Raw genomic sequence first — 17,265 nt, 5'->3', positions numbered from 1 at the left:
AATTGCTTCCTCTTTAATACTGTTTGGAAAAGATGTGTTCTTGCTTGTTTGGGTCATACAAGCTATTTCTTCTCAAGCAGCCCTTTGTAATTACTAAATCCGTGTATCAGCCAAAATAAATTTACTCCTTTTCATCTTAGAATGAAAATATTGTAACTTTATCCCCTGCCTTGAATAGAAAATTAGTGACCGCTCAAAGCTAATAGAGGGCTGTGGGGCATGAAATCCCTTTTAATGTCTTCAACGCTAAATCTGCACAGGTTTTTGTATTCTAATCCTTGTATTTCCTGTAATGACCTTCATGCGTAATGCAAGTTGAGTCGCTCTTTTTCTGACCTGTAAAGCATGGGAATATTTGTAAAGTAATTCAGTATTCGCAGGTGTAAGCTGATACTGTCACAAGGTTCAAAAGCATTGAGAAGAGAACAGTTGGTACTTTATTTTATTTACCTTTGCATGTTTTATTTGCATTGAGTGACCGCCTTATTTTTTTGCCTTTTTTCTTTTTTTTCTTCTAGGTCTATAATTAGCAGAAGATTTTTCTGTATAGTTGGCACACTATACCTGTATCGGTGTATTACAATGTATGTGACTACACTCCCAGTACCTGGCATGCATTTCAAGTGTTCTCCAAAGGTAAATTTCTTCTGGCTGCTTTTCCATATTTTAATCTGTATATTTTCCCCTTGTCCTGCTGTTACCAAAACTGTCAGCAACACTTTTTCAGTAATTGTTTCTAATTTGAAAATAGCAGTTTGGCATGATGGGGATGTCCTGCAGATCATTGGCTTCCCTCTCGGTGAAGGTGTTGACGGTTGCTGTGGGGCAGTGCAGGCATTCCCACCCTTTTCGAAGCGCTAATCTATGCAATATCTGTAGCATTTTCAACTGATTTGCACGATCAGCATTTTTCTATCTCCACTGAAGCAGCTGAAGGTGTGCAACTTGCGGAGGTGCCATATGTGACTCATTTATTTCTAAACACTTCAGGGTGTCAAATCCAAGTGTGATTTGTGTTTGAAAATGGTCCAGAGAGACTTTCCTAAGGCTGCTGAAACTGTCTGCTTTGCAGCCATTTATCCCTGCGTATGTTTTTGCAATTGTGTTAGCGCAAGGACTTGCCACCTCCTCCCCAATCTAGCACTGACTCCTGTTTGTTATGCTGAGGAATAAAATGGGCTTGCGAAAGCCATGGCTGAAACCAAGCTACTGAAACAGAGGTCCTTAGGCAAGACCTTTGTAGTCAGCCTTGAAGGGTGATTTGCGTGCTTGGGATGGAGATGGGACAGGGCTGGTGGTGTTGCATCCATCTCATATCACACAAGCGTTGGTGTAAGCGTGGTCCTTACTGCAACGTGCTGTTTGTGGTAGGGAAATGCAGTCTAATACAGACCAGACTTCTGTGGTAGGGAACAAGGTACATATATTGGACGCAAGGGCTCTTTCTCCACACTGGTTCATCTCTGTGCTCCTCCTGGGGTTGTTTGTGCTATAGCTTGATTTAAGCAGGAAAAAAGTAGTTTCTGTGAAATGTCTACTGCATGCACACTTCAATGACTTTGTGTGCATAGCCATAAGTTAGATGACAGGTAGTAAAATCACTGATTTACAGGTAGTAAAATCCTGATTCGACTCGGTACACATGCTGTCGCTGTTTCAGTGAGAATTGCTGGTGTGTACAATCAAAGCCAAAACGCTTTGGGTCCTCAGGGGAATAAAGCCAATGAATGTACTATACCAGTTGTTTGACAAGGCAGAGCGTTTGCCAAGCCACATGTGGCTTTTTGAGGGACCGAGGTCTTTTGTAAAGAGAAGCGGGTGGGAGAGGAGACAGCATTGTATTTGATCGGTCAGCCATTATGAAATTAAAAAAGAAAGAACACAGGTATTTATGGGCTGAAGTGAGTAAATCTGCCGGTTTGGGAAATTTACAGCGTTGGCAAGTCTGTCTCATTACTCAAGTAAAGACAAGCCTATGTTGTGCTCTTCTATTGCCCCAATAAGACTAAGGATTAGCTGAGTTTTCTTGAAAGCTATAAATATACTGGTGGGAAAACAATAACCTCTCAACACCTTGTCGAGTTATATATGATTATGAAGAGTGGGCTTTCGGGAGCATTTTAATGTTTTGTAAGGAACTGTTAGCAGGAAGTGTTTAATTGCTACAAAGACCCTGTTTAAATCTGTCAGAAATTAATAATTTCCACTTCTTAAAGCAAGACCGAGCTTTAAAATAAAAGAAAAACATGCCAATAATATAGGCATAATATAATATATAACCTCCCATTGGGTCCCAGAGGTGCTCAGTATGTCGTGGTTGTTCTTGTCATACAGCATACATTTTTTTGTGTGTATTTAACATTTGGGCTTGTTTTAGAGCTGGGAGCAGCAAAAATAAAGTCTTAGGACAGTGCCAGCTGCCCTTCAGTCTCCTAAAAGAAGGGAGAGGGGTGTCCTCACCAGAAAGGACTTGGTTTATTTTGATTTGGTTTTCCTAAGGCAAATAGAAGTTTTTTCAGAAACTCCCTCTGAACCAGCCTCATGGTTTGGAGGTGGGTCAGAGCAAATCCTTCAGGTGCGGGGTGACATTCCTGTTGCTTGTGTGTGGATTGTGTGAGTTAAAGCTACTGCAGTTGGCACCGTGGTCTGACAAACACCATATATGTTTCTTTTGGAATGTGAAGTGGAAAGAAATGATTTTGAAGACTTTCCAAGGCAGGGCAGTGGGAGGCCTTAGCGTTTGGAGTGAGGTACTTTCTTCTATGTGTTGAATCTGGGTTTTGGCAGCTGGATGTACAGCTTGGGCAGTTCACCCTGTTTTCTGTTGGATTATCATCTCTAGGGGCTGCGTTGTTATGAACAAGATGAATTAAGCTTGGTTTATTTTACAGTGCATTGCCTCTTGAACAGAAGGAAAAACAGGTGTTTAGAGAACATGACAAAATTCTAGCTATAGCTGGAAATATTTTTAATTCCTTTTTATTGGCGAAGCTGGATTTTTGGGACAGTATTACAGAAGTCTTAGGTTTTCCAAGAGTCGTTACTCTGAACCTGATTGTATATATGTGCGGTTCATATCTGTATATATACACACCCATTGCATATCCCAGTGCAAGAATATAATGAATAAAAGGAGATCTGAACCCATTAGCTCTGCTTGAAGATTCCCATTAAAAATCATTTTCCTGCACAGCCACGAACATTAGCAAAGGCTGCCAACAAGACCTGGGAGAAAGATTATGCCTTTACATGGTAGCAGCATTAAGTACTTATAAATAACATAGAAAACAATTTTTGCTCACCTTCCTGTTTTACCGTAAGTGTAGCACTGAGTGTAGCCACTGACAGGAGTTTAACAACTTTTAGACCAGTTTTTTGCTTTGGTATTATACTGAAAAGATGGCATGTTTTTCATTGCAACTGGAAGTGACCTGGTGTAAAGGGTTTTTACACACACAAATATGTGTGTCAATAAAATTGCCTTTTTTCCATGCCTTTTCAATCTATATTGTGAGCGTAGGAAAAAACCTGTAGTCCTTTGGGATATTGTATTTATAGAGAAATTGTAATAATTTCCTTAATTCTTTATACATTGAATATTTCAAGTAAAACAGTATTTTAGACAAATGGATGGAGGTGCATATGCCTGTGCTCACATGAACACTAGGTATAATAGATGCAAAGCATCAATAAAAAAAATTAAACTCATGTCTCATTTCCAGTCTTTTTCCCTCTAGAATTGTACTGCTAGCTTTTGGAAGAGGCTGTGGATTTACTGATTAATCTTGTGTATCAAAGGAAGAAGAGAAAATAAGTGAAAGACAGAGTTGCTGGCTAACACCATTGCTTTAAACTCTTAAAGGTTAGCGCTGATATTTTGCTGTGCTTTTGTGTTTTACTCTTCCACCAGCTTTTTGGAGACTGGGAATCTCATCTGCGAAGGATAATGAAACTAATTGCTGGCGGAGGATTGTCCATCACAGGATCCCACAACATGTGCGGCGACTATCTGTACAGCGGTCACACTGTCATATTAACTCTTACATACTTATTTATCAAAGAGTGTAAGTTCATTACTGTTCATGTGGAATTTCCTGTTGTATAATTACTTGGTAATTGAAGAATTATTATTCTGCTGATCGGTAAATACAACTAAAGTAAAAATGCACATTTTTTCCATTAAATAAAAATAATAGAACTTCAGAGACATAGGGCTTACTGAAAAAGAAAACTTTGGAGACAAAATAAAACACTTCTCTGTGTAGATGTCCGAGTTAAGCATTTTATTTCAACAAAAATTTGTTTAGAATCTAACTGAAACCTTCATTGCACCCGGCCTGATGGATGGTATTTCAACTATATGTGTCCTAGTCTAGGGAGAAGTGAATGCCATGCTACATGCAAGGTTGCTCATTTTGCAAGAATCAGGCCTTAATGTATGCATTTATCTTTTATGAAAGGCAAGAGGAATGGATTGCCATCTATTTAGAATCAATATTGAAATACAAATCAGTTAATTTTACTGACCAAGGTATATTATATCATTATGTATTGGGCCTGTTTCTCAAAGATTTCATAGCTTTTCTATTTTCCAAGGATCTGATTAACCCAAGTACAATTTTAAATTACACCTTAAGAGAATGATACTTATTTTGTGATCTCAGCATTCCTGCTCTTAATCTTAATGCAGGCATTGCACTACCCACCCAGGATTGCAGTCCGCGTCCTCTGCTAATTACAGCAATAGTCTTGTGCGCTGATGATGTTACGCTTTGAAATAATCACTGCTTGTGCTTCTTTCCAGATTCCCCACGGCGACTCTGGTGGTATCACTGGCTTTGCTGGGCGCTCAGCATGGTTGGGATGTTCTGCATCCTCCTTGCTCATGACCACTACACTGTGGACGTGGTGGTGGCTTACTACATCACTACAAGACTTTTCTGGTGGTATCATACAATGGCCAACCAGCAAGTGAGTTTCTTTGGATCCGCGTGGCTCCGCTTACTGTAGCGTGGTGGTGGGCAAATATCCACACTTTGCCTTGAGCCTTTCTGCAGGAGTAGGAGTGCACTCACCTGTGTCTTGTTGATAATCCCTCTCTTCCCCACCCTCACACTGGGTTTGCAGGCAAGAAAGAGGTGTCATCAGTTGGGTTCATCTTGCGTCTTGACTGCAAAAATACCTGAAGGTATACCTGCAGGCAGGCAGGCCTCTCTGCTTCTGCTGTGTAACCTCAGTTTTTGAAATCTGTCTAAATTCTGGGCCAGTTTGCCAGTTTTGTGATAGCAAAGCAAACCGTTTAGATGTGGAGCGGGTTTTTTGCCTTGGGTTTTTTTTGTATTCTGTGGCTTGTGCCCTTTAGTTAGATGACAGGTCTCTTGATGAATAGTATGGGGCCTCACTAAAAATGAACCAGTTTTTCAAAGTGTTTTCAAGTGGCTGCAAGTTCCCCTAGCCAAGGGAAATGTTTTCCTTTTGGACGATAGTGCAGCAGAATAAGGCCTATGTCTGGGAAGGCATGAAAAACAGGGTGATGAGGGAAATACTGAGAACAAGGAGTTGCTTAGGAGGAGACACAGCACTTCATGGGAGAGAGCAAAGCATGGTTTGTAATACTCAACCAGAGAGCAGCGGTAAATGATTCACAGGTCAAACGAAGAAGTCTAAATGAGGTCTCATGTCATTCTTATTGTTCTTACATTCCTGCCAGTGAACTAGATCAATAAGAGATGAGCTTACAATGCTGAGGAATGCGAGAGAAAATGTGCAAGTCTGTTATTCATGGGAAAGACCGTAGATCTATAACAGCAAATTGGTGTCCAAATATTTTCCGTACAACATGGAGAAAGATATTTTGCTTATCTGGTGCCTATGACTCCAGTTAATTATGTTTAAGAAAGACCTAGTATGATGATAGGAAATTAGTTAATATTGTGATGGTACGGATTTTTAGATCATATCAAGGTCTTCTAGCTACCATGTCATATTATTCCAGTGATTTTGACGCTACTCGAAGTGATACACCACAGTCGAGCCCTGTGGTACATTTTTACCACCAAATACCTAATTGCATTGTCCTTCCTGGTGCTGCTGCATGTGCAGAGGGCTGTGGCTTGTATCTGACCTTAAAATCAAAAGCAAAAGCTAGAGTGAATTTATTTTACATGTGAGTTTATGACATGGAAAGAAAGCTAAACATACAAACCCCATGCTTGCACTTCCTGGTGGGCTGATAGAATGCTTCCCTGCTCTAGCACTGAAAACGTGCGGCAGGGTAGTTGGATAATTCCCTTGGTGCCTGCCCACTCCTTGTGTCTCAGCTGTGGCTTGCTCATGGCTGGGAGAAGCCGAAGTGGGGGTGGGAGCAGTTTGAGAGCATGTGGAGGGCAGGGCAGGGTTCATTACCTCCTCCGGGTGGGTTGAAGCATGCTTTGCTCATTGCTCTGTAGGCACACAGCTGGGCTCCAAAGCAATTCTTGAGCTATAGGTAATTTCAGAGATACTTATGGAAACAGCTGTGCTTTGGGGGTTTTTTCATTCCCAAAGGAGAGAGACTGATCTTTTGGGCCTTTCATTCTTTTCCTGTGGGACCATTGAACAGCTGATGTCTTGGAAATGAGGGTGAGCCTCACTTAGGAGCAATGTTTGGGGGGGAGCAGCTATAGAAAAGTAGCTCGGCTCCTCTTGATCTTTGTCCATGCAGATCTGTTTGGGAGGCGTTTCTAGATACCAAGGGATTTTTGGAAGCAGCTGTAAGCAAGACGCCACTGATGAACAGTAGCAAGCGATGTGCAATGAAGTCATGCGAGTAAGTGATGTGCTCTTTCATAATTCTCTTTTTTCTGATTATCTTTGTGCAGGTGCTAAAAGAAGCTTCCCAAACTAACCTCCTTGCAAGGGTCTGGTGGTACAAGCCCTTCCAGTACTTTGAAAAGAATGTCCAAGGAATTGTACCTCGCTCCTACCACTGGCCCTTCCCCTGGCCGGTGCTGCACCGGGGCAGGCAGGTGAAATACAGCCGACTGGTGAATGACACATAACGGCGTGTCAACGGACAAAATGGGGGGGAAAGGACCTGTCCCAAGTGCTAAGAACTCCATACGAGAAGATGCCATAAAAAAAATCAACCCCTCCCTAACCCTTTCTTTTAACAGTTCCCTTGACTTAACCTATTCAGTTACCTGGTAAGCACTGTGATCTTTTTTTCTCTCCAAAGGATCTGCGTTGGACAACAATAAAGAAAATTTAACTTATCATGCACTGTTATACATTTCTTGTTAATAGATTTGGGATTTACATTTACCCATCACCATGTTCCTTTGTATATGATGCGACAGCATAAATGAAAGCTTTTATATCATAAGTTCTGGTCTTTCCAGTCACGTCTGGGAATAAAGCATATTATTTTCTTGGGAAAACATACTTTTCATATCTCTTGCCCCAAAGATTGGGCTGTAAGCCATTTTCTAGCAAATGACTATATGAAGGTTTCTAAATACCTGCCTTGGGTAAAATCAAGAAATCTTTCTACCTGTTGCACCGTGCTACAAATAAGATGATAGACACAGAAAGGTTTGGTAATCTTGATTTTGTAGAATCTGCAGTGACTGTGTCAAAAAGTGCAAAAAAAAAAAAAAGAAAAAAAAAAAGAAAAAAAAGAAGAAAAAAAAGTTGTAAAGTGATTTTCTAAGTATTTCCTAACTTTATTTTTCAAAATGTGTATGAAAATTAAATTTAAAAAGATTTTTACATGTCAGAGAATAGAGTTAAAATTTAAAGAAAATGCTTCTTGGGAGAGAGAGATTTGTCTATGTTTCTAGTGCCTTTCTTGTCTTGATTGTATGGTCAGTAGGCAGTCTTAAATGTTTTTATTTAAAATAAAGTATTCCATGAAAGCAGAATTATATATACTGTATAATTACTAATTTTTGCATTTATAGCTAAATTAAACTGGAAATTTGCTTATAATGTTGAAATTGCCATGTGTAGGGAGAAAAAACCAAATAAAAAGGGTCCGATCTTGCTCACACATTGTGGGCAGGTCAAAACTAAAAGGTATCACTTTATTGTCTACTTGGTAGCTGTATTTTAAAAAGAAAAACAGCCATGAATTCCTGTTTTTTAAGAATTTTACAAATGATCACTGAGTGAACTATGAATGGTTTCTCCATCCCGTATTGAAATGTTGTTGAAAAACAACAAAGATAATCTATTTCTTTAAAATACTTGTGCAGAAACTGCATGTAATTATAAGTTTCACTCCTACCATACATACTGTATGTTTGGGGAAGTATTCTATCCTAAACTTGCCAATGTGCAGAACAGAATAGTTTTTTTAAAGAAAGAAGAAGAGAAAATATATATATAAATATATATATATCCATTCTGTATTTTACGTGAAGCAGAGTTATCTTCTGTAGGGTTTTTGTGTATTCACAAGGTGATATTTGTATTGTAAAACAACAATGGTGAAGGAAAATAAAAAGGCTTTTGAAAAATGTAGTTTTCTTTATCTTTTTAATATTAAGTTTAAATTTAAAGCTGGGTTTATTCTTCCAAACCTTGCCTTTAATTTTATGTGTTATTGCACTATAGGCCATCAAATTTGGACTGTATGGAAACTGCATTGATTTTGAATTGCTGTTCACGTTGGGCAAAACAGTGCCTTATCTGAAATAAATGCTATGCAATAGATTCTGATCATGCGGGAGCTGGGAGCGGATGGGAGAAGCCTTCCTGGGAGCCATCACCAGGGCTTGAAAAATCTACCCAAAACTGCTGGGACGGAGCTCATTGCAGGGTAAACATCCACGACCCCGGGATCTAGCAGTCCTGTCACTTAAACAACACCAAAACAAAAAAAAGTGAAATTTCTGTGAGTACGTGGTGGTGAAAGTGTAATTTCTTTCTTATTTTCCTTTTTTTTGGGGGGGGGTTGGTTTAGCTCTACTTCGCTGCCCTGTTCCTCAGCCTTGGCCAAAAACTTCCTTGAAGAATTGATGGGGTGTTACTTCTGCTGCTTTGCCTCGCTGTTGCTCAGAGATGCTTAACAAGACTAACCTGTTTCTTATCAGTTCTCTTCCTCCCTGGGAGGGAGGGGATTTCTTCACGCCCCATGCTTCTTGGCAAAACCCTTTGCAACAGCATTTGCAGAGCTGTCTGTGAACTTTAGGGATCAGCTCTGCATGCTTTACCTTCAATTCACGGTATTATCTTTGCAATTATGTGGTCGAAAGTCAATTTTTAAAACAGGCAAACCCACCCCGAGATGATTGCTTGAGAGAATTCACGCTCCCAGACGTAAATGAACGAGTAGATTTTTCAAGACCCGGCATCACGCACATCAAAACCATTGACATAAGTAAATGTATGGATATATGCACATGACATTAAATGGAATCTGCTGAATTCTGCATTGTAGTGTCTGACTTACTGCATGGATCTTGCTAAACATGGTTTCATTTTTTTCACAGCAGAGCTGTGCTTTGGTAAAGCATGCTGTCTGGAGAAATAAGTCTGGGCAAGCAGGGACATGGAGCTCAGCAGTGTGGTGTTGCTCTCGGTGCTGCCTAGCCTGGAGGAGGGGACGAAGGGAATAGGTATGGGACAAAATTGTTGTGCATCAGTGTTAACTCCAGACTGTGGCGCTTGTGGTGCCTTGTTGTTCTCCTTCCCCGTGAGTATCTGCTTGGCAGCACCAGCTTTTTAAGACGGGTGATGGCTTGTGATGGCGCTTACGCTGCGGGGATCGGTGCGTGGAGTGCAACTGCTCGTTGTTTAGCGTTACGTTAACGATTGGGCATCCCAAATTTCCCACCATCGAGCACTTCAGCTGCATTTACCCCAAACCACTCAGGTATGGTACATGTGCAGTGATTCTTCAGACTTTGCTTTCTGGAGAAGTGTAGCCAAGGGCTGGTGGTGGTCTGCTGGAGACTTTGAACACCCACGCTTGCCTTTTGAACTTTGTATTTCTGGAGTGAGATCCTCGGGCAACTTGAAGGGGCAATCCTGTTCCCAATTAGAGGCTGAACCACCACCTATGTGGTCCTCTTGCCCTGGGGCACTGGTGCATGGGTGCACTGTGTGCATCTACCTTGGGTAGTGAAGCTTGTGCTGCTTAGGCGCACGTGGACCTTTACCGTTGATGCCCATCAGAGAGGTGAGCACAGTAAACTTGTACCAGTGTGGAGCAAGAAGTCAGTAAAAGAGCTAAAATCCAGTGTTGTGCTGCCTTGAGCGAAACAAATGAAGCTAATGGCTCTTCCCACATTGTGCCAGTAAAACCATCTTGTCTTGACTTGTAGTTGGGCATTGACTGGTTTAGTTTGAGGGCGTCTGTAGGAGGACAGACGGGCGCCTGGTTTGTGTGTGGAGGGGTAAACCTTAACATGTTGTCCAGTGCAGATGCCAGGATGCTGAAATTTGAAAGAGGGATCTCCACCAGAAAAGGCTGGAAAAGGACAGCTGAAGGTGGAGAAGGACCTGGTGATTGTCTGAGTCCTGGACAAACAGAAATGAAGATCTTTGCCAGGAGACTGGACTTTGATGTTGCCGAGATCCATCTCAATTTAGCTTTTAGTCCTTCCAGGTGGGCAAAGTTTTAAGACCCTTAAAATACAGTGACGGGAGGTTTTTGAGGAGCACAAGCCAAGCAAGGGCAATGATCCCTTTGCTTTTCTGTACTCTGAAAAGAGCAATTAACCCCCATCAACCTCTCCCCTCCTGCTTTTATTCAGGGGCAGCTCCATGTATTGCCTATTGGCTTATCTTCTGGTGCTGGAGCATCAGAGTGCTCCCGAAGACCTGTTCTGCCAACGTTTCCCATCCAATTCAGCAGATACTGGCAGCAAACATTTGCCGGAAGGATTTATGGCTTCTTTTTGACCATTTGATAAGGACTCCTTCCACAGCCAGCAACCAAAACAGAAGAACCCTTTGTGTCATGCAGCATGGTGTTCCCATGCATCTGCCCTGTAACTTGGTAGGAATACACATCTTCCTTGTAGAAAATTAACGTCGATTTTCCGGCAATGGTGCATCCTCTTAATGTCGCTTCTGCCGCTGTTATCCAAGTGCGCTGTAGGCTTGGCAGGGAATGCTGGTGAGCACCAGGATTTGGCCACAACACCCTCTGCACATCCATTCTGCAGCTTGTTTACATAGATCAGCACATCTCTAGCAAGGTTTGGGAGCAGGTGGGAATCTCCCACTTGACTGCAGATGTTTCAGCAGCAGCATCTTGGCTCCGGTGGTTACTCTTGCTGGCAGAGGGTTGGCATCTAGGCACGGGTGGCCATAGAGCAGCACACCTTGTTCATTTTCTGCCTAATTTTTGCCCAGAAAAAGCCAGTGGGAGTTAGCTGGGCAAGGATCTGCACAATTCTGCATTGCTGTTTTTCAATTTCCAGGCCCAGGGAGTAAGGTTTTCCCAATCTTGTGCCAGAGCTCTTCTGCTTTGCACGTGCTGCTTGGCTCTTCCTCAGAGCGGTGCTTTCCCCATGCTCTCCGGCGTCCCAGGTAAGTGCCGTGCCGTGCCGTGCCGTGCCTGTGGGGCTGCTGCTGTGCGTGTTTCAGCAAAACATCCATCCAGGGCCTGGGAACGACTCTCATAAATGCTGTTTAGGGTGCAAATGAAGATGTTGTTGTCACCAAGGTGTTTGCTTTCCAACAAATGCTTCCAAATGCATCCAGCCACCTTGTGATCTTGTTGCAGGTTGGTGAATGGGGAAAGGGAGAATGGGTTAGCTTGAGGGAATGTGCTTTGGCCAGGGGATGATGGGCTGAAGCCAAAACTGGCTGCTGTAGGGTTTCTTCTGATGTCTCCTGTACTCCTAAGCACTGGAAGTGCTGCCAGCTTAGACTTAGAAATCTTTTAACCAATTTTGCTCTCAAAAGACGTTTGTCAAAACAAGGAGGTCTCCCTTGATCACCCCTCTCTGATGATGGGAACGATCCTCCAGGGTAGTGCCATGAGGTCTGGCAGCTTTGGAGTTGTTCCCGTCCCCTTTAACATGATGGGGACAACTTGTCGCAAGAGCTTTCCCACAGGGTACCTTCACGCCCTGGAAAGGTCATAGCAACCTAGAATGATTTGGGTCGGAAGGGACCTTAAAGACCATGTAGTTTCAACCCCCCTGCCATGGGCAGGGACACCTTCCACTAGACCAGGTTGCTCCAAGCCCCATCCAACCTGGCCTTGAACACTTCCAGGGATGGGGCAGCCGCAGCCTCTCTGGGCAACCTGTGCCAGTGCCTCACCACCCTCACAGTGAAGAACGTCTTCCTAATATCTAACCTAAATCTACCCTCTTTCAGTTTAAAACCATTACCCCTTGTCCTATCACTACACTCCCTGTTAAAGAGTCCCTCCCCGTCTTTCCTGTAGGCCCCCGTTAGGTACTGGGAGGCTGCTATGAGGTCTCCTTGGAGCCTTCTCTTCTCCAGGCTAAACAACTCCAACTCTCTCAGCCTGTCCTCATAGGAGAGGTGCTCCAGCCCTCTGACCATCTTCATGGCCCTCCTCTGGACTCGCTCCAACAAGTCTGTGTCTTTCTTACGTTGGAGGCCCCAGAACTGAACGCAGTACTCCAGGTGGGGTCAAAGCAATTAATCCAAGCCCCGCTTGTACCCACGTAGGCTTTAATGCATCTCCCTCCCCAGGCTTTTACAAAGCAGCCGCAGAGACGAAGGGTCTCTCCTTTGGACCCAGTTATGATGCTCTGGGTGACTTTTGGCCAACGTACTCCCTAATCCAACTAATAATCCCTTCTGCTCAGGCTTCACTACTGGTTGCCTGGGGCCATGGCATATGCCAATCAGCATAGCTTTATCATAACTGCTGATTTTAATTTTCCCTGCCAGACAAGTTATTTGAGCGACCCTTTGTTTCGAGTTAATTTTGGTTTATCTCAGCTTCTTGCAGGTGGAGCAGGTAAGGCACGATGAGTCTGAGCTGCGAGGCTGCCTGCAGAACAGGGATTTTTAGTCGCTGCCTGGCAGGGTGGTTTTGGCTCAGGCAGCCCTCTGTGAGGGGAGCGAGCCTCGGCTCTCCCTCTGAGGTGACTTTTTTTCCCTTTCCACTTAATATTTTATAGGCTTAAATGAAAGCAGAGTGGGCAAGGAGCTCAGGACGTTATCTGTTTCTCTGCACTGATGTCTCCCCCTTGGCTAGAAGATGCAGCTCTGTACCTTCCAGCAGTGAGAGATATTCTGGTTATTATTTTTTAGCCCTTCAATGTACTTCCACACATGGCATGCATTTTGACAGTGATTGAAACGTACCTTCCCATTTCATCTTGCAGCCAGATTACTTTTTTTTTTTTTTTTTGTTAAATCCACAATTACCTTTTAGGCAGAGATTTTGATACTTGCTCCAGTATCTTCCTTGTCGGGTTTGTGCTGCTGTTCAGGGAAATGAAACTGTGGCACTTTTGTACATCTGTCCCTTTCTACCCCCTGTTCATCCCATGGATGGGATGTCTTGCCCGTGCCTTCTCATGCAACCATTTCATTACATCATTCTGCATTTTAGCTCGTGGGAAACCTCAGCCAGACTAGGGAGGTGGCAAGGGGGATGCTTCAGTTTTGCAAGCAGTAATGTTACGTATGAGATGGGGAACACCTGTTTGCCTTTTGCTGCTGCTTCAGATGATTGATGGCAAAATATTTTCCATTTGTGGCGAAGCTTTAACCCATTTCCATTTAATCTGTGGATATGTTTAAGGCACGTGATCTGGGGAATTTTGGGGTGTTCTCATGTCTGAACATCAATCAAGTATTAGACAGCAGCAAAAAATCGCCAGGACTTGGTTGTCCAGAAGGGCAGGAGGGTCCTTGCTCATGCCACATCCCAGGACAACATTTCGATAATGTTTGACAGATGTCCCTTCAGTTCAGCTATCAGTCAGTGATCTGCACATTACTTTTGATTTCAGAAACTGTAATCGTTCCAGTTTGGCTACCTTTGCAAAAGCCCTTGTTCCTGTTCAGCCTGCCCTTAAACTTTCTGTGCGTGGTCCCAGTCATGTTGTCCAACAGGAAAGCCACCATTTACCACTGCAAATAGGTCTGATCCTGCTCCCAGGAGCAGCTTTCAGCTACGCCGTGGACCCGTGGTGTTTCCACAACACGGTGTGCTGTCTCCCGATAAGCTGCAAGTACCCGAATGCCACGTCCTGCAGAGCTGTTGGTGTCTGTCCTGGAAAGTACCTTCACCCCCTCAACTAGCTATTTAGCACATGTGCAAGGACAGGTGCATGAGGTCCTCGAGGGATGCCAGGTAGCCCGGTGCTGGGACTGCACTGGTTTTTGTTGTGTAGCCCTTCATGGGCCTCCTCTTCTGGTTTTCTGTCCCTTTAGCATCACTTTTGTCCTCCTCTTGCTTCCCCATTGAAGTTTTAGATTTCACCTGTACCCACAGAAAGGGGTCCTGAGCTTAAGTGATGTATTTAGAACTGGCTCGAGCCATGTTCCCTTGTGTTACTCAAGCCCAAGCTCAGACAGCTCCTGTGAGCAGGCAAGAGCCATGTCCACAGCCGAAGCTCCTGTTGAGCCCTATGGGACAAGATCTCCCAGCTCGGGGGTGGCAGGCAGGTAAAGTCATTACCAGAAGAACTGGAGGTTTCACGAAGCGATTGAAGGCAGCTGCGCTAATACCCACCTGGACAGGCAACCCGTCCACCGCGTTCAAGTTTTCCAAAGAAATACCTGAGGAGCTTTAAGCCCAGCTTACACCTGAATCGCTGCATTGGCCACTGGAGGCAGAAGATGCTCCAGAAGGAAATCACTGCATGTCCCAGGTGTTGGGCAACCAACCGGAGAGTTTGAGAGAGATCTTGTGCTACCACTTGGTGCTTCTGGGTCAGTCCGTGTGCCATCCTGGTTGTGGGGCTGTACCTGAGCACGACCATCATGTCCGTGATTTCAGCCCTTCACCCAATGGAACGACCTGCTGCTGCTTGGAGCAGGCATGTGAGCATTTTGACCAGGAAAGGTGGGGAAGAAAATCCACGTGGTACTGCCTGGATCACCCTGCAGTGTGTCCTTGCCAAAGCCTGAGCAGCTTTTCGCTGACATCTCTGTGCAGAAACATTATCTCCTGCTATCAGGATCCTCCCGCGTCCATGTAAAAAGGACTTTGGCCATTCTTTATTAAATAAACAACATTACCTAAGAGGCCTCATAATTGCTCTCCCCTTCTCACACCCAGGATCCCAGGTCTTGGGTCTGTACAAGCAACATGCCTATGTTGAGACAGTGGTTGTTTCAATTTTCTGCTCAAGGACTGGCCATGGTTTAGCAAATAGGCTTGAATCAAGGTTTCCATCCTCTAAGTGATGAGGTCTGTGACATGCCTGACCTCACTGGAGAACTGCTTACGGCTACAGGTTATCTGCCGTGGCTTCCTAGGAAAAAAAAAAGATTTGCTCCCCAGAAAAACGCAGGGTTGATGCAGCCGGTTTCAGTGGCTGCAGAAATCCAGCCAGACTTTCTGCTTTTGTAGATGGCGGCACAAAATGTTCCAGTGTAATAAAGAAAAGCCTAGGCAATGCAGTGCTTTTTTTTTTTTTTTTTTTTAAAGGAAATGTCAGTCTCTTCATTACCCATTCACCCTTTTAATACTCCCCAGCAGAGGCAAACAAAAATTCAGCTACATGACACAGCAGATCTGTTCTCTTCCCAGCTCTGTGCATGTAGCGAGTTATACCAGTTGGTGGGTCTCTTCTGGACTCCTTTTTTAATTAGTTTCATTAACAGCAAGACAGCAGAGTTGGTGTGAATCTCCAGGAGGTCCTTTTGAAGACTTTCAAGAACGCCACACCTCATCCAGTGGACAAAGGTGTACGAGGCAGCTGCATTTTGCAAGCACAAAGCAGCAGTTGTTTCACCCCAAACATGGGGCTGGACTTGCTGGTAGAAAATTAAGTTTTCATTATAATGCAAATGGTCGTGTGTTTTGGCTTTGGGCCATGCATGCTGAGATGTCTCCAGTCTGTCAACCGAAACTCTGTTGGGCATGGAAAAATGGGATGGTTGGGTTGCTGTCCCAATGATGACGAGCCACATCAGAAAAGCAAAGATCCTTTAAAGAAGGAGTTTGTTCTCCTGCCTCAGTGAAGGCAGTCATTCCTTTAACCTTCACTGCTTAAAGCATTGCTTTTATTTACTGTTTTTAACAGATGAAGTTTTTTCTGCTTATTTGGCTTAGGTAGGACGTGGCAAGCACTGCCCTATTCCTGCTGGGGACAAATTGCCTCCCGTTGCAACTTCATCCTGCATTTCTGGCTGGCCCCTGGAAACCTCGCCCATCTCTGCGGATTACCCAAAAATGGTTGTTGCGGGGAGCATTGCGGCTTTGGGTGAATGTCTACTGCGTGCCGAATTCAGGTGAAGTCACTCTGAGCCTCCGTTTGGAAGGAGCTCAGACAAGAGCAAGTATTAAAGCTAAAACAAACAGCACTGTGAGACCACAGGAAGGACTGTGAAAACGAGAGGGGAGGAAGAGAAAACCAGCCAGGCTTTAGGCTATTTCCCTTGAGTGGAGTGGGCAACAGTGAAGCACTGCTGAGGGAGCGCTACACCCTTCCCCTCCGCAGTTGGTGGGAAAGCTGATGCTATGATAAATTCAGGGTCAAAATGAGGACTGAGAGGAAAGGAAGAAAAGCAAAGGGAAAGAACAGATGAATAAGTACTCTGTTTATTTAGTCTCTTCTGTGACCTGCTTAAATTTGAGTTTTCCATGAGAAGAGTACCTGGAAGGCCAAGGGCAGGTGGGAAGTCCTCTGTGTCACGCGTTTACCTTCCCTCTGTGTCTCTTTGGCAATTTTCCCCATCGCCTTTCCTGCACATTAACATTGGAAGACCAGAATGGAGGGATTCGGTTTCAGAAGGTTCATGGAGGAGATCATGGTCTCCTAACTTTCCTATGCATTTATAAGGGAAGAGTTTGGTTCTGTATGGTCCCAGCTTTGATGGCTTGCACAAAGCGAGTTCTGAGAGACCAGGAAATGCTGGTTTTGTGCAGGCTGGATTTAAAGTGAAATGTAGATGCTGGAGGAAAGGGTCAGTTCTCTGAAATGATCCAGTCTTGCTCTGGAGGGGTAAGAAACTAAAAATTGAGGAGCAGAAAGGGAAGCAAGTGCTTCACTGGTTTGCATTTTAAAGCAAATTTGATTTATTTTTTTTTTTCCTAACGAATTGTATATAGAGGTGGTTTGAATCATCATTCTTAATGATTTGGAAGCACAACGTTCACTACATAAG

The 17,265-nt window shown here is 43.8% G+C and overlaps 2 protein-coding genes across 17 annotated transcripts in view; both read left to right on the top strand.

Moving 5' to 3' along the window:
- SGMS1 (sphingomyelin synthase 1) overlaps positions 1-8,502 on the top strand; it is a 109,855-nt gene extending 101,353 nt beyond the window's left edge. For all 10 annotated transcript variants that reach the window (XM_049810187.1, XM_049810189.1, XM_049810186.1 and 7 more), the window contains 4 exons: positions 519-636; positions 3,911-4,064; positions 4,805-4,971; positions 6,861-8,502. In XM_049810187.1, coding sequence (XP_049666144.1) covers positions 519-636; positions 3,911-4,064; positions 4,805-4,971; positions 6,861-7,040 — 619 coding nt within the window. In that variant the 3' untranslated portion in view covers positions 7,041-8,502. The remainder of the gene's footprint in view (positions 1-518; positions 637-3,910; positions 4,065-4,804; positions 4,972-6,860) is intronic.
- Positions 8,503-8,811: 309 nt separating this feature from the next.
- LOC126042669 (putative neutral ceramidase C) overlaps positions 8,812-17,265 on the top strand; it is a 34,485-nt gene continuing 26,031 nt past the window's right edge. Inside the window, exons 1-5 of one of the 7 annotated variants that reach the window (XM_049810172.1) lie at positions 8,812-8,875; positions 9,477-9,599; positions 10,403-10,591; positions 10,740-10,984; positions 11,412-11,520. The gene's annotated coding sequence lies outside the window, so the exon portion shown is untranslated. Of the gene's footprint in view, positions 8,876-9,473; positions 9,600-10,344; positions 10,592-10,638; positions 10,985-11,411; positions 11,521-17,265 lie in introns of those variants that run through there. The other 6 variants (XM_049810171.1, XM_049810168.1, XM_049810169.1 and 3 more) reach the window with 6 other exon arrangements.

The sequence above is a fragment of the Accipiter gentilis genome, chromosome 9 (genome assembly GCF_929443795.1).
Source record: "Accipiter gentilis chromosome 9, bAccGen1.1, whole genome shotgun sequence".
Classification (NCBI taxonomy): Eukaryota; Metazoa; Chordata; class Aves; order Accipitriformes; family Accipitridae; genus Astur; species Astur gentilis.
This window is presented reverse-complemented; position numbering and strand designations above follow the sequence as displayed.